Raw genomic sequence first — 16351 nt, forward strand, 5'->3', positions numbered from 1 at the left:
GGGTGCTACTTTGAGCTCGGTGATGAACTTTCTCAGCCACACCGCTTTTTTGGCAGCATCTGATGTAGCGACATACTCTGCCTCGCAAACTGAATCAGCCACTGTGTGCTGTTTGAAACTTTTCTAGCAGATAGCCCCACCATTAAGGGTAAAAATAAATCCCGACACACTTTTGCTGTCATCGTGATCAGACTGAAAATTAGAGTCTGTAAACCCTATAAGTCTCAAGTTCGATTCACCATAAACAAGCCACTGGTCCTTAGTATTTCTTAAATACTTCAGGATGGTTTTAACAACCTTCCGGTGATTCTCTCCTAGATCAGATTGGTATCTACTCACTACCCCTAGTGAGTATGCCACATCTGGTCGTATACATGTCATGGCGTACATGATAGATCCCACTGCTGAAGCATATGGAATCCTACCCATACGCTCTCTCTCTTGAGGTGTTGTCGGACAATCCCTCTTCGAGAGAGAAATTCCATGGCCTATCGGAAGATAGCCTTTCTTGAAATTCTCCATGCTGAACCTCTTCAGCATAGTATCAATGTATGTGGACTGAGATAAACCAAGCAACCTTTTAGATCTATCCCTATAGATCCTCATCCCTAGGATGTAGGAAGCTTCTCCCAGATCCTTCATAGAGAACTGTGACGACAGCCAAATCTTTATTCCCTGTAATGCAGGGACATCATTCCCGATTAAGAGAATGTTATCTACATACAACATAAGAAATACTACTACTAGACCATTAGCCCCTTATAAATGCAGGGCACTTCTCTGTTCTTAACGAAGCCATACGTCTTGATCGTCTTATCAAAACATATGTTCCAACTCCGTGATGCCTGCTTAAGTCCATAAATGGACCTCTGTAGCCTACACACCTTAGACTCATCTGTGGATGTGAATCCTTCAGGTTGTATCATATACACCTCTTCATCTAGCTCTCCGTTTAGGAAAGCTATCTTCACATCCATCTGCCAGATTTCATAGTCCAGATAGGCAGCTATCGCAAGCATGATCCGAATGAATTTGAGCATTGCCACAAGAAAAAACGTCTCGTCATAGTCATACCATAACATTGACGATATCCCTTGACAACCAGATGGGCTTTATAGGTTTCCACCTTTCCGTCTGCGCCTCTCTTTCTCTTGAAGACCCATTTACACCCTATGAATTTTACTCCTTCGGGTGGATCAACCAATATCCACACATCGTTGACCTTCATGGACTCCATTTCGGATTTCATGGCCTCTAGCCATTTCTCAGAGTCAGGTCTCTGCATTGCATCTATGTAGGTGATCGGATCCTCATCATTTTCATCAAGTTCGATAGGATCGTCGTTTCGGACCAAGAAATCATAGTATCTGTCCGGTTGACGTGGTACTCTACCAGATCACCTTAAGGGTGCTTGAACAATGGGCTCTGAATCTGATCTAATAAAATCTGATTTAGGTTCAGCAACTTACGTCGGATTTTTCACCTGCCGAACTTCGTCAAGTTCGACCTTAGAGGCAACAGTCCCTTCACCAAGGAACTCCTTTTCTAAAAAGATTGCCTTAAGGCTGACAAATACTTTTTGCTCATCAGCTAGGTAGAAGTAATACCCTTTGGTCTCTTTTGGGTACCCTATAAAATTATACTTGTCAAACTTAGGTCCAAGCTTGTCCGTAATTAAACGTTTAACATAAGCCGGACACCCCCAAACCCTAAGGTGCGAGAATATTGGCTTACGTCCTATCCATATCTCATATGGCATTTTGATTACAGACTTACTCGAAATTCTATTTAGAAGGTAACAAGCCGATTCGAGCGCATATCCCCAGAGGGAGATCGGCAGACCAGCAAATCCCATCATGGATCGAACCATGTCCAACAAGGTCCAATTTCTCCTTTCAGATATACCATTATGTTGTGGTGTTCCAGGAGGAGTCCACTGAGAGAGAATCTCATTCTCCCCAAGATATGTCAGAAAATCATTGAAAAGATATTCACCTCCTCGATCAGATCGAAGAATTTTAATACACTTTCCAGTTTGTTTTTCTACCTCATTTCGAAATAGTTTGAACATTTCAAATGACTCCGATTTATGCTTCATTAAATAGACATACCCATACCTCGATAGGTCGTCTGTGAAGGTTATGAAGTAGAAATATCCACCTTTTGTACTTAAGCTCATGGGTCCACATATACAGAATGTACCAGACCCAAGAGTTCACTGGCTCGCTCACCTTTTCCAGTAAAAGGTGATTTGGTCATTTTACCAAGAAGACAGGACTCACAGGTTGGAAGTGATTCACAATCACCTACTTCAAGAATTTCTTCTTGAGCCAATCTGTTTATCCTGTTCTTATTGATATGACCTAGCCTACAGTGCCAAAGGTAGACTTCTGACACATTATCTATTCTAGGACGTTTACCGGAGGTTTGAACCATATTAATAGGTTGTGATAGAAAGTAAATTCCATTATTAAGTTGTCCAACAAACATTGTAACACCATTCAAAATGATATTACAAATATTTTCTTTTATTAAAAATTGATAACCGTTCATGGCCAAAAGGCCTACAGAAATAATATTTAATAAAAAGCTTGGACAATAGTGACATTCACTCAGAATTACGTTTCGAGAATTGATTACAAGGTTCATGATTCCTAATGCTAGAACTGAAACTTTGCTTCCATCTCCAACATTCAGGAATCTCTCGCCTTCATCAAATCTCCTACTGAACTGTAGACCCTGCATCGAATTGCAAATATGATAAGGGCTTCCGGTATCCAATACCCAGGCAGTAGTATCACAAATGAAAAAGTTGCAAAGTGTTATCATATAAGTACCTTGCTTCTTTTTAAGCCTATTCGGGTCCAGTGAGGCAATGTATAGAGGACAGTTCCTCTTCCAATGCCCATGCTTCTTGCAAAAAAAGCACTCCGTCTGGCTTTGGTCGGGCTTGCACTTCTTGGTCTGACCCTGTGCAGACGTCCCAGCATGCAGCTGTACCTTCTTATTCTTCTTCTTCTTGTTCTTCTTCTTCCCTTTCTTAAAGGGTCGACGATCAGAAGAAAACCCTCCCACAACATTCACCGACTCCTTATGGAGTTGGTGATCCTTCTCAAAGTTCTGCAGCAACCCCAACAAGCCGTGGTAGTTCACTGCAGGCTTTGTCATCCAAAAATGAGTAAGAAAAGGGAGGAAAGACTTGGGCAATGAATTAAGGATCGCATCCTTACCGAGCTGCTCGTGCAGGGGAAAGCCCAGTTTACTTAGGCGCTCAATCATTTCGATCATGTACAGTACATGATCAGTGACTGAGGCTCCATCCCTCATCCGAACATTGAAAATGATACAACTAGTTTTATGCCTTTCAACGTCGTTAGGCGTGCCAAAGGAGTCGTTCAACATTTGAAGCATCTCCTGTGGCTGGGCGTTCTCGAACCTGTGGCTGAACTCATCATTCATTGCTGCCAGCATAATGCACCAAACGGTGGTGCGGTCGTTGAGCCACTTCTGGTAAGTGTCTCGGACCGTCCCTCTAGCGTTCGGGGCTGGCTCCTCAGGTACTGGATCCGTTACTACATAAAGGATCCGTTCATGCTCAAGGATGATTTTTAATTTTCGATACCAACTATCGAAATTAGGTCCCATGAGCTTGTCATTATCTAATAATGACCGAAGCGACAGGGTAGTGGCCATAGCTGCATAAAGAAAAACTAGACCTCTATTAGTACATAAATTATAAATACTAAAGACTTGGACTTTAGTCTAAAGTTTCTCCCAGTATTTTTACGAACTGGTAGCCTCAACCTCTAATTCGAGAAATTACTTTAATTCTTTAGTGGGTACTAGAATCCACACAGACTACACACGAGCCCAACTTTGGTTGGTCAACCCATGTGCATCTATGGATAGGTTCATAACCAGTTGTTTCTCTAAATAACTTCTAGTAATTGATTTTGCCCCAGAACCTAATCAGTAGGCTTTGGCCTCCACTGAAAAGATTTGGTTAGGTCCAACCATTAACATGATTTGATTTGGTGAATCGGACCAATAAATGATCAGGCCCGACTTTGGCCGGCCAACCTGACCACCATCAGAAAAACTCAAACCAAATTATCATATTTTGAATGATAATTCCATTAGTCAATAAGCACCAGATCTTTGGGCCTCCAATGATTATTAAACTAATGGACTCATTATCACTCACTTAATGGGAGGCTATGACTTAGTTATCAATATAACTTAATCATTTTTAGGGACCTAATAATTTTTGAAGATTTTATTAAAGGATAGATGAGAAGAAAATATCCAGCCAATTTCAATCCCCACCACTGATCTCACTTACCTGGCCAACCTGGTGAATTAGATTTTGATTAGATCACTTGGTGATTAGGGCTCACCCATGTCATTAGGTAAATCAGTTTGACTGATCTAGGTGCTCCTAATGCATACCATTTGTGGGAAAAATTAGTGCAGGGGTAAAATGATAATTTTAAATTTTTTTTAAAATTATGATTTTACAGCGAAAAAATATTAATTAATCTAATTAATTAACATGAATTTACCCTACACTAGGATCTAAATATGATATATAGCAAGCATTCATTTAAATATGAATTTCAAATTCGAACAGTAAATACTTTACTGTAATGTGTTCAGAACACAATACCTTTATGCGGGTTGTAGATCGCCGTAATCTGATCACCGTCAGGAGAATCTGATCATCACGATGTAGCCACACAGTGTGTTTGGTCTCTGCGGATCGTCCACATGAAGCTTCCGATCTGATCGACTCCTCACGAGTGCTAGCTCGTTGTAGAGCCCTTTTGACGGTCGATGCTGATCGAACTCTTTCAATCGATGTCTGTCGATTCTTCAGATGCTCCAGATCGTCAACAGACGTGTTTGAGAGGATGTTGAAGATCTTTCGGAAATTTTGTGGGCTCACGACACTCGTAGCTCACTTTCTCACTTTCCGAACCCCAGGCTAAAACTCTAGGAAACTCACTGGAAACCTTGCACCCACTTTTCTTTCTTTTCTTTCTTTTTCTCTTAGAAGGATATGGACTTTCTTCTCACGCACAAGACTTCCTCACACCCCAAAATTTTTTTCCAAAAAAATATTCTTCTTACACCATGCCCCACTCATCACCTCCTTTTATAAAAACCTCAAACGTCTTATCCAAAAGAAAGGATAAAGATGAGTAATTACACATTTGAATTCAAATCAAATTTTGAATTCAAATGGACACCAACTCATCTCTTATCCACTAAAGGTGTGAGGCGTGGCTAAAATTATGCATGGAGTGATTTCATGAGAAATATTTTTCTCATGTAATAAATGGGGCGTTAAAAAAGGGATAAGGCGCAAAGATTGATTGCCCATTCAAATTCAAACTTTATTTTGAATTTGAATGGCCAACCAATCATCCTTATCCATTTATTTGGCACATTAATGTGAGGCGTGGAGAGGGTTTGGCGTAAGAAAAAAATTCATGAGAAGTTCTTTCTCATGAATTCAAATGGGTGCAATGGAAGTGAGGTGGCGCATGGAGATTTGGTCAAGGTGGTTTCAATATTTAAACCAACCTAATTGAACCAAATAAGTTAAGTCCAATTAGACTAATTTAAACCTAATTTAATTAGGCTTAATTAGGCTCAATAAAATTCTAATCAAATCAGGAATTGACTAAGCCCAATCCCTGATCAAATCAGGGATCAAACCATCTCGATGATTAGGTCAACTCTTAACCTAATCAGGTCAAACCCAACTGAATCCAATTCAATTGGACTTGATCCAAAAATAATTACTCAATCAAATTGAGTTAATTAGCGATCAAATCACTAATAAAACCTCTCATAAATATTGAGTCTAAATCTGATGGGTAATCGGGCATCAGAATTCATCGATATGTAACCCTGATCAAAGAATCCCAACCAGTGGGACTCTTGATCCTGGTACCCATAATGTGTGGAACTCGTGATCAGAGAATTTTGATTCTCGATCACTGAGTCTCAAACATGTAGGATTCTACACCAGCCATCAGATCAGATAGGAACCTCTAATGTGTGTGACCTCGCAGATTCGAACCTAAGCCGGTAGCACAGAAACTAATTTTTTTACTAATCGAAGTGACCATCTAGCAATGGTACCCGACATTCGAATAGGTCAAAGAGTCACAATCGCAATACTCAGAACCTACATGAATATGGTTACTGTATAATTCATCCTTTTGATCCCTGTGTTTAGGATGACTCAGGGTTAAACTATCAACCCTGATCAAATCATCCGAATCGTGCTCAACTCAAACAGTCCTGTGACTCCTCACAAGGACTACCCTAGCCAAGGTTTTGCTAAATTGAAATACGACTGTACACAGCTCCTAAACTGGAGTGGTCAATCCCATCTTGACACATGCACCGACAAGTCAAGTATTTGACTACACCCAACAGCCTTCCGTCACTGAATTAAAAATTCAGGTAGTCCAGTGTCTAAGTGCAGTGAGTTGTTTGCAAGTCACCGTGGCGGTCTCAGGTCGGAAGGATAGTTATACCCATATTCCATCTGAGCAAATCTTGACAGCAGAAATAGCTCCGGAGTCGGTCATGTTCAGTGCAGATGTACCCTTACATCTCACCTGTATGCCTACCAGTATCTCCACACTTATTAGTTAAGAGGACAACTAACCTATATGGCATACAATGACCTATGCTCAATAAACGTTGTCATCCTTGGTAACAACGTATCATTTGGTCGCGAATAAATTTAAGAACTAAACGACAAATCCTCCTTTGTCGAGTCTAAATAGTCCTAAGGACTTCACCACAACATAGGAGTTCATTAGAAGATGAAACATTTTGCGATGAAAAATATCAAAATATTTTTTTATTAATTCATAATTCATGTATAAATACAAAAATGAGCACAACCGTCAACAGGCTGACGATTGGCTTTGGGACACTATTCCCAACACGGTGAGCCAACCTAGACTTGCTTCTGAAAGTTCGACAGCAAGCTCAAGTTTGGATGACAACATATCGACAAAGTATAGCCTGGTATTACAATGCAAAAGTCAAGCTGAAGTCTTTCATCCAGGAGATCTGGTTCTAAGAAAGACAGAAGTTTCAAAGCTTCTAGATCAAAAAAAATTATCTTCGAATTAGAAAGGATCCTACAGAATGACTGAAACACTTCGTCCAAATGTATATCGACTAGAAACCCTCAATGGGATAACTATTTCTCGAACTTGAAATGTTGATAATTTGAAGATGTACTATCAATAAAGTTGTTCACATGTATGACATTTGAAATGAAATATTGAGATTTAGAATCATGAAAGCTTCAGTCATCTACAAGTTATCTACAAAATGACATTAGACCGACAAATAATCGATCAGCTTACACCAACTATATTTCGATTTTTCATTGTAAAAACTGACTTAATGACTATGCTGATCGACTATATTTCGATTTTTCATTATAAAAACTGACTTATCGATTATATCTCAATTTTCTATTGTAAAAACTGACTTAAGTTGAATGACTACTCATACTGACTTAGATTTAATTAAGTGAAATATTATGCCGACTCGATCCTAGTTGATTAGAAAATACACCGACTTGACTACGGTCAGTCGAAGAATATTCGACTTATCACCATCTATCAAATACTTAAAAAATATGTAAGCTAAGTCGGCTGACACCCGACTAGCGGACAAACTCTACTACGATTAGTGATCGATATTCAATTCACTGATGGATGATTGAAAATTCAACTGTTATTCAACGATATTGAAAGTACAAGTATAAAAAGAGATTTCGTACTTAAATTTTTTTTTTCATTCACTGAAGAAAAGATTACAAAATTGGACCTAAGGTCCGATTACAAAATTGGACATAGTCCAGTTACAAAAAGAAAAAGAAAAAGTATTACACCGATCACCAGTCGGCTTCTTCATCACCTTGCTCCGGTATAACTTTGGTGGTTGGAGCTAGTTCAATGGTTGGAGCAGATTCTGGTGCAGTCGGTGCATCTCCTTCAGTCAGCACAATGGTCTCCTCAGCAACCTCTTCTCCTGAACTAGGGGAAATGATGCTGCTCAGGTCCAAGTTCGGATATAATTTTTTGACTACATCTCTACCGTCTTCGTATTCGATGCAGTAGGAGGTGAATTCGCCCTCGAGAATTTCATTCTTGAATTCTTGTGAATCTTTGAAATTCTCGATGGCCAGACTCAGAGCACCTCTCGCCGACTCAGCTTCTTCCTTGGCGGAGGTCGACTCTGCATTAGCCAATGCCAACCTCTCCATGATGGCCCGATGCCTTCTGCACTCCACTTTAAGCTCCTCTATGCATCTGTCTCTCTCTCTCCAGAGCCGACTGATGGAATGCTCCTTGCTTTTAATCCAGGATTTGAGAGACGTGATGCTCTATTGAGTCGATCCTAGTTCGACTCTGGAGGAATGTAGTTCTGCCGTCATACGGGAGATCTCTTCCTGGAGCATCTTCTCTCGTTCAATTGTCATCTGAAGTTGTTTAATGGCAGTAGCTTTTTTGACGTTGGCGACCGTCACTTTGTCCATCCACACCCAACGAAGGTCGGCAATTTTTCGATATTCATTCTCTAGAGCGTACATATCGTGTGCCCACTGAAAAAAAAGGACAAATCAAATCGGATCAAAAAAAAATATATATATATATATATATATATAATTTATCCCAAGCATCATCGGATAAAATGAAGAAAATATTTTGGACACCGTCTGATTTCTCTTGTTCTCCCTGTCAGTCGGGAGAAGTGCAACTTCAATGATTTGTCTGGTCAATGACAGATTGACCAAGGCCGACTCACCAACAAAAATTTGAATATCAAAAAGAGTGGGGAGACCCACCGACGACCCATTGTCAGTAGAGGTAGCCGGCGCCTTTCTCCGCTCTGCAATCGATGGTTGTTCTCTTGAAGCCACCACAAAATTGGACTCGACTGCATCTGAGATTGAGCTACTTTTGGAATGGTATGCGCAGCAATAGATAATTCTGGTTCGATCATAGATTCGGCCCGAACCCCCGCAGATGGTGCCGCTGATGCTTCTGGTGCAATGTCTTCACCTCTTGTTGTCTCAACTCCAACCAATGGCACTTCAATAGAAGGTAGCATTGTCGGAGCCGACAACACTATAACCGGCTCGATGTCGAGAGCAATCACCGATGGGATGCCGGACTCCCTCACCGGTACTGACCCAGACGCACCCTGATTTCTCTTCAGCGGTCGGGACGATCCAGCATCAGCCGCTGCTCTCTTCTTAGCAGCATGTAGGCAGATGTCAGCAGTAGAAACTCATGCTCTCATCTGCATAGCTGCAATCAAAAGATAAAGTTCTGTACAAAATTTAGAAATAAACAAAAAGTAAAGCGATCGATTATGCTATACCTAAAGAAGTTACAGAACTAAGTCCAGTATCATAGAGAGCCTGCTCTGTCATCAGCTCTCGTTATGGTGGAATTTCCATATCTTTAAGTCAGAGAAAATCTTCTCGATCAATGATGTCAATCCAACTATGCTCGTTGGGGTCAGTTCTCGGATCATCCCAGCGTGAAGGAAAGCCCCAAGGAGGCCAATTCTCGGATCATCCCAACGTGAAGGAAAGCCCCAAGGAGATGAAGAAAAAATAGTTCTTCCATCCATGAATGGATAATGAAAGATCGAAGATGAAAGAAAGATCCTTCCTTGGATTGAAAAACCACCATCCCTTGGCTTTGAGATGAGGATGAAGAACAAAGAAAGCTCGAAAAAGAGAAGGACGAGGGTTAGTCAGGATAAGATGACACAACAAGGCAAAGCTGATTATCAGCTGAATGAAATTCGAAGCCAGTTGAGTGGGATAAAGTTGATAATAATCAAGGAGATTTCGGATAAACTTCAGAATCAAAAATCGAAGATCAGTCTGAAGATCCTCAACATAGAATGCAACCTGATCCAGAGGAGGAGAGTTCACTCGATCGTCCGGATCAGGAGCAAAAAGTTAAAATTGCTCCAAGATACGGTACTATTTTCAGAGCTGATCGACATTGGGTCCAGATAAGGAAGAAACTTCTATCTTCGAACCCAAAGGAGAATCATCAGTCGGATTCTCCGACCGACTATCCCGAGAAGATGAAGCTTTCGTTTTCTTACTTGCCATTAGAAATAAAAGAACCTAGAAGAAAAAGAAGAAAAAACCAAGGGGAAGGAATGAAAACTCGACCTGGAGCTAGGGATGATGCGAAGAATAGAGAAACTTTGAAAAGCTCTCAACACTGGGGCAGAACCTTCATTGCAGAGGAGAATGACGAATGCAAAAGCAGAAAGTCTAAATGAAAGTGACTTTATATATATAGGACCCCTCAATAGTCCGGATAAAGTTATTCAAATCAGAACTTTCTCAGATTTTGACACGTGGCTACATCAGAACCTATTATTGATCAGATGGTTCGACGCACCTACTTCCAAATCATGCCACCTCATCACTATCCACATGAACGGCACAAAGCCAATGATATCTTGACACGTGGTCAAAGTCTACTAGTCAGAATCAAATTATCCGGATTTGTCGGATGCCAAATCATCTTCTCGAAGCGACACCCCAATGATAATCTCACAGTTATCGAAACAATAAAACGGCTAGAGATCCTTCGTATTTCAAAAAATTATTAATATCTGCAATCGAATCGGAGATCGAGACAACACGTAGCAACTCCTTTTGTCCAACATAGCAGACCACGTGACAACACGCATGTCAGACTATCTTAGACGGGAGTGGGGGGCAACTGTTGGGGTGATTCAACCGACTCCCTGATTTCGACTTTCGATCGACCTATTAAGCACGATCTACCGACTAGCAATCGGTTGGTCGACTGACAGTCGATTATTCTCAAATTTGACAAACTCCAACTATGACAACTCGATTGATCTCAGACCGATGACCATCGGTATATCAGAGTTACCGACCGATGCTCGTTCGGACTTCTATAACTACTAACATACGATCGACATACTTTGATTATTGATATATAGTCGGCTTACCAGAAACTGTCAGCGTAGAAAGCGCATAATAGCCAGAACATGATTAGTGGCAGGTATAACCACCCATCCCACGATCACATAATGCCGGAATGAGCGGGATCCATGTGCCTAATTGTTACAAATGATTATCAACTACTCATCTATAAAAGGAGATAAATGAATAGTATTTGGTAAGGCAATTCTGAACTAATACTCTGCCACTCTAAATACTTATCTGCTGTTCACCATTTTCCACTAACTTAAGTATCGGAGGATCTCCGTCGGACATAATTTCGATCAGTGTGGACTTCATTTTGTAAGTGCTCTTCACCAGCAACAAGCGCAATAGGAGATTGGCCGCAACAAATCATCCTATCCTATCACCTGGATGTGTGGAATCTTTCAGAAACCTTAGTGCTGCATGTTTCAAGTTCACATCACTCATTTAAAATAATCTGCTTATTGCATACATATTTTATTTGGCTAGGGTATCATGAGCCTGTTACAAAGATGATATCCATTACAATATGGTTTGTGGAACCATCTCAAATCAGATAGTTCAGGGCATGCCGAACTATATCGGTGGCTAACCGGTGTAGTTTGGATATTTGATTCGGAATGTCAGCGAAAATAGAGCGAGAGAGAAGGAAAGAGAGGAAGAGAAAGATAGGAGAGTGAAGAAACAAAAAAAGGCCAGCGGTAGCCCACTGAGGCCTTGAGAGTGCCATCGAGGCCTCCGGGGCTTCGTGATCCTCCATGAGATGTGAAAAGATGGAGAGATAGAGAGAGAGGAATGGAGAGAAGAGGAGTGAGGAAAAGATGGAAGGGAGAGTATCGAGTGGCCACCAAACAAACCAAATTAGCTCTGTGGTCGCTGCAGATTCAAAATAGGGGCGACGTCCCTATTTCATCGTATTTTTTTAAAAAAATATAATAAATAGTGAAGCCAATAATAGGTTTGTCTTTTTTTATTGTATTTTTAAAGAAACACGATAAAACAAGGGCACTGCCCCTGTTCTGAATCTGGGGCAATCGTGAAACTGATTTAGGCCATCTGATGACGATGGTATCCCTTTGACAGCCTCTCCGAAGCCTTTCTCTCACTCCTCTTCTCTTCCTTCCCTCTTCTCTCTATCTCTCTCTACTCTCATTTTCTCTTGTGGAAGACCATAGAGCTTAGAAGGCCTTGATGGCCCTCCAAAGGTCTCTACGGCCCTCTGGTGGCTACTGCCGGTACCTCTATTCTCCTTTTCCTTCCTCTTCCTCGCTCTCCCTCTCTCTCTTTCTCTCTCTCTTTTCCTCCATAATCCATTCCTCGTTTCTATGTCAGTTTGGATTCGGTATGATCCAATATAGGGGTGTACCAGTTTATACCACTAGCCGGCCGATATAGAGTCTGATTTGAGTCAGCGATCCTTGTATTACACTATTTGTGAGTTTTAATCTTTTTCCCTGTAATAGTAGTGTGTGTGGAGTCCTAGTGCTGTAGTTTATGGAGAACATGGCTTCCAATCTTAGATGGTTGCCTCTCACAGCAAAATTTGTACTGTCCACCAGGAACTTAGGACGTGGAATCCTATAATTCGTCCGACTTCTCAACTTTATCTGACCAAAGGCACCTTACGATTCTTTCATGTCCTCTTTTTGGTTGGTAAAAGTTCTTTCGTCTCAAGTACAGGATATCATTCTGGATAATTTTTTGATAGTATTTTTGAGTCAAGTCATATGGAGCCTACGGCTGTCCAATGGCCTTCAATGGTTTTCAAGGCCAAGTAGTGCAAAGACAAGATTCTGCATCAGAGAAAACAGGTAATAGAGTAAGTCCAATTATGGTTATGCCATCACATCATCATCTTTTTGGTATTTCATCATTACACAAGGGAACCTTGGTCTATCCTTCACACAAGCGGTAGGACCCTCTCAAAAAGGCATCAGACTCAACCAACATTTTTATGGACCTACAACTTTTATGAAATCCTGACACTGATGGATTTGAGCAACAGCGAGCCTATCATATTAAAAAATCTCAGCAATCCGTTTGAATATTTCTGCAAGAATATCCTGTAGGAATCAGATATATTGGCCCACCCAATCTGTATCTTGTAAAAGTTTGTCAAAATCCCAGCCTATAAACTTATTCGCGTGCAGGAAGAAAAAAACCAATGGACATCTATTTTTTCCCCTTCCTACAAGATTCATATTTGAAGATATTAGGTTGATATAGAGCATGCTAAAAAGAGCTGTCTGATCCTTGAATCCAACAGGAAACTCAATCCAGTCCTACAGGATTATCCAAACAAACCCTAAAAAGTTGTTCCCAAGCCCTGATTGGTCCAATTAGCAAATATTTATTCAGCCTGTGCATTTCTGTTACAATTTCTAGCACAGTTAACATATCTTAGCAGGATATAACAAATAAGAAGCCAATGTCTCCACAGGAATGTCCGTTGTTAATTGGTCTCAATGGCCGGTCTTACACTTTCTTGCTACCCTTGTTACTTTCAGGGGTTTGGTCCAAGATGGCAAATGCTTGAAGCTCCCACATTTTGCAAGATGAATTAGCAGATGGGGCAAAAGCCCATTCAGTAGCAAACTTCTTTTTGCACTCTTGTAACAGAACAAGTTTAAGGACAACATGAGCATGGAACAAAAGTTGGCTTCAAGGAATACGCTGCATCTTTTGAATTGAACGATATATAATATGATGCAAAGCCCTTGTCATATCTCTGAGTGGTAAAGAAACTTTAGATGATTTAGAACTTACAGTGAACTCTACCAGAGAAAGAAACTTTAGATGATTTAGAACTTACAGTGAACTCTACTAGGGAGTGTTTGGCCACCTACATGATAATTCTTTTCTGAAAAAAAAAAATAAATCATAGCGCCTGAATTATAGATCATTTTATAGAATCTACAGCAAGCCCATTTTCTAAAATAGTAGAGCAACCAAGCATCTTTATAGAAGCCACTTTTTACATTTTGTGCAATTTATTTTCAAAAAACAAAAATTGAACCAATTTATTCGCTATCTGATGTGGTTCTGGTATGCAGCCTAGTGATTCACCCAACACCCTGTGAATGGCACCAATAACCCCTGCCACATCCGGCGATAAATATAATGTCACTGCATAGCATTACTCTGAGCCAAACACTACCAGAAATAAACATTAATTCTTCACTATTTAGGCGAAGAATCTAAAGAGATTCATCCTGCAACATTCTCCAGTCAGAACACAGTGGAATAGAGAAACTAAATTGATCTGTATCCTAAACTGGCCAACGACCAAATCATTTGATTAACAATACACGTTCGGTATAAAGTTATTTCATGTTCAGCATTTTGCTTTTAGTCATGATCTGCTGCAGTGCTACCTTCTCTCAAAAGCTTGATTTTCCATTCCGAAAAAGCAAGCCTCATAGTTTTCAAATGATTGAATTATTCATACAGATGACTAGCTTCTTCACCAAATGGCAATTTTACATTGCATTGGCTTCAACTATGTTGGTAAGGATGTTCTACCAGCCCTTATGTGTGGTTGCCAATGTGAATCCTGCCAACTTGGTCCAAACTCAAATGTCACAAAGATGCAATCACAATAAGAGTCAAATATGCTAACAAGTATTGGCACCAGCAAATCAATAGCAGCAACATAATAACGACCATGTATTCAATGGCATTTTTTTTCTTTTTGCATGAATTTTGGACTTGACATGAAATTACCTGTCCCTTGAATCATAGATCTGTCTCAATTCTCATGTTGTGACCATGGGACGTCATAATCTTCCATCTTTATCGCAAGGATGCTTCACTACATGCTATTTCAAAGGCACTAAGTGCTACAGCTGTGTAATGAGATTATGCAGCTTCACAAAATCATCCAATGTAAGATCTTGAGGTCTGGCCTGCATTTTACTCGGCAATAAAAATGAAGAAACTCATTGGATAGAATAAAAAAAAAGGAGGGGAAATCGGAAATATTAAAATCAAGCAACTTACTGTAACTGGAAGACCAACATTCTTGAGAGCAGCTTCTATCTCGAGAGATGGACATATATGCTGAAGTGACCGCCGCAACATTTTACGCTTTCCATTGAAAGCAGAATTTACCTGTATTTTAGAAAGGCAATGGCCTTATATACGGAGATATAGTGCTCATTTCTGACTAGAATAAGGTTCAGGATGAAAATATACTTTTCAGCAATTTTTTCAACCCTAATTTAAAAAGGATGACAAGAGCTTCTATGAACACATGAAAACTGCTGAACCCCACAACTGACAACCAGTTATAAGGTTGAAAATCCATATAGCAATTTCACAGTGCGGAAACACGACAGACAATAAGTAAATTTGCTAACCTAGTTGCTGACCTTTAACAAAACCTTCGATAGCTAAAAGCTGCTTTGGAACTCCAATGAGGACTATAAAGCTCCAATGCATATAAACAACTAATAAAAACTATAAGTTACAAGATACTACAACAAAGGAACAATTAGATGTTCCAATTTCTTGAGATAAGCATGTAACACCAATTACAATGATCAAACAGCTTTGGCACCGGAAGCTGGTAGTTTGGACAAGGAAAAACTGAAATCCCACTAAAGTCTGACTGGAATAAGAAACAGGAACTGTGGGACATGTTTGCCCTGAACTGATTTCAAAACTGATACAGTTGTGGATTTGACAAAACTGAAGTAATCTGATGACCTCATCTCACTAAAAGTAAGCCAAAATTAGGGGTGAAAGTGATATGGATAATATCCGTCCGGATCCATGTTTATACCCAAATCTATCTAGATATGGACAGAAATTTGAGCATCTAATTGATATCCGTATCCATATCCGTCAAAAAAAAAAAAAAAGGATATATATATATATGGATAGACAACTATGCAATCTGTATCCAAATATCGAATTCTACCTATAATCCTATGTACTTTTGTATAGCACTCATTTACTTTTAAAAAAAATATATAACCATATTAATATGCTATTAACTTGATTTATTATCCATTTAGTAATATCTTTAATTCTGTAGTCATAAAATTTAATTATCCGACTTACCTCCATATTTATATCCATACTTCTAGTATTCGATTTGTACCCATATCTATTTAAAATAAATATAGATATAAATTTTTGCATCCGACTAATATCCATATCTGTATTTGTATTCATTAGAGAAAACAAATATGGATATGGATATATTGGTATCCGATCCGGTATCAGCCCTAGCGAAAACACGTTCCTCAACTCATGAGATCACCATCAACCAAAATGTGACAAACTCAATATATATTGGGTAAAGGGAAT

General features: G+C 39.8%; 1 protein-coding gene across 3 annotated transcripts in view; it reads right to left on the bottom strand.

Annotated features, from left to right (window-relative positions):
- Positions 1 to 14192: 14192 nt before the first annotated feature.
- Positions 14193 to 16351, bottom strand: part of LOC105054590 (ribosomal RNA small subunit methyltransferase, chloroplastic) — a 45380-nt gene continuing 43221 nt past the window's right edge. For 2 of the 3 annotated variants that reach the window (XM_029267443.2, XM_010936131.4), the window contains 3 exons: positions 15038 to 15148; positions 14762 to 14943; positions 14193 to 14591 (listed from right to left, as the gene is read on the bottom strand). In XM_029267443.2, the coding sequence (XP_029123276.1) occupies positions 14878 to 14943; positions 15038 to 15148 (177 nt within the window). In that variant the 3' untranslated portion in view covers positions 14193 to 14591; positions 14762 to 14877. Of the gene's footprint in view, positions 14599 to 14761; positions 14944 to 15037; positions 15149 to 16351 lie in introns of all 3 variants that reach the window. The other variant, XM_010936133.4, reaches the window with a different exon arrangement.

Source organism: Elaeis guineensis, chromosome 12, assembly GCF_000442705.2.
Source record: "Elaeis guineensis isolate ETL-2024a chromosome 12, EG11, whole genome shotgun sequence".
Taxonomy (NCBI): domain Eukaryota; kingdom Viridiplantae; phylum Streptophyta; class Magnoliopsida; order Arecales; family Arecaceae; genus Elaeis; species Elaeis guineensis.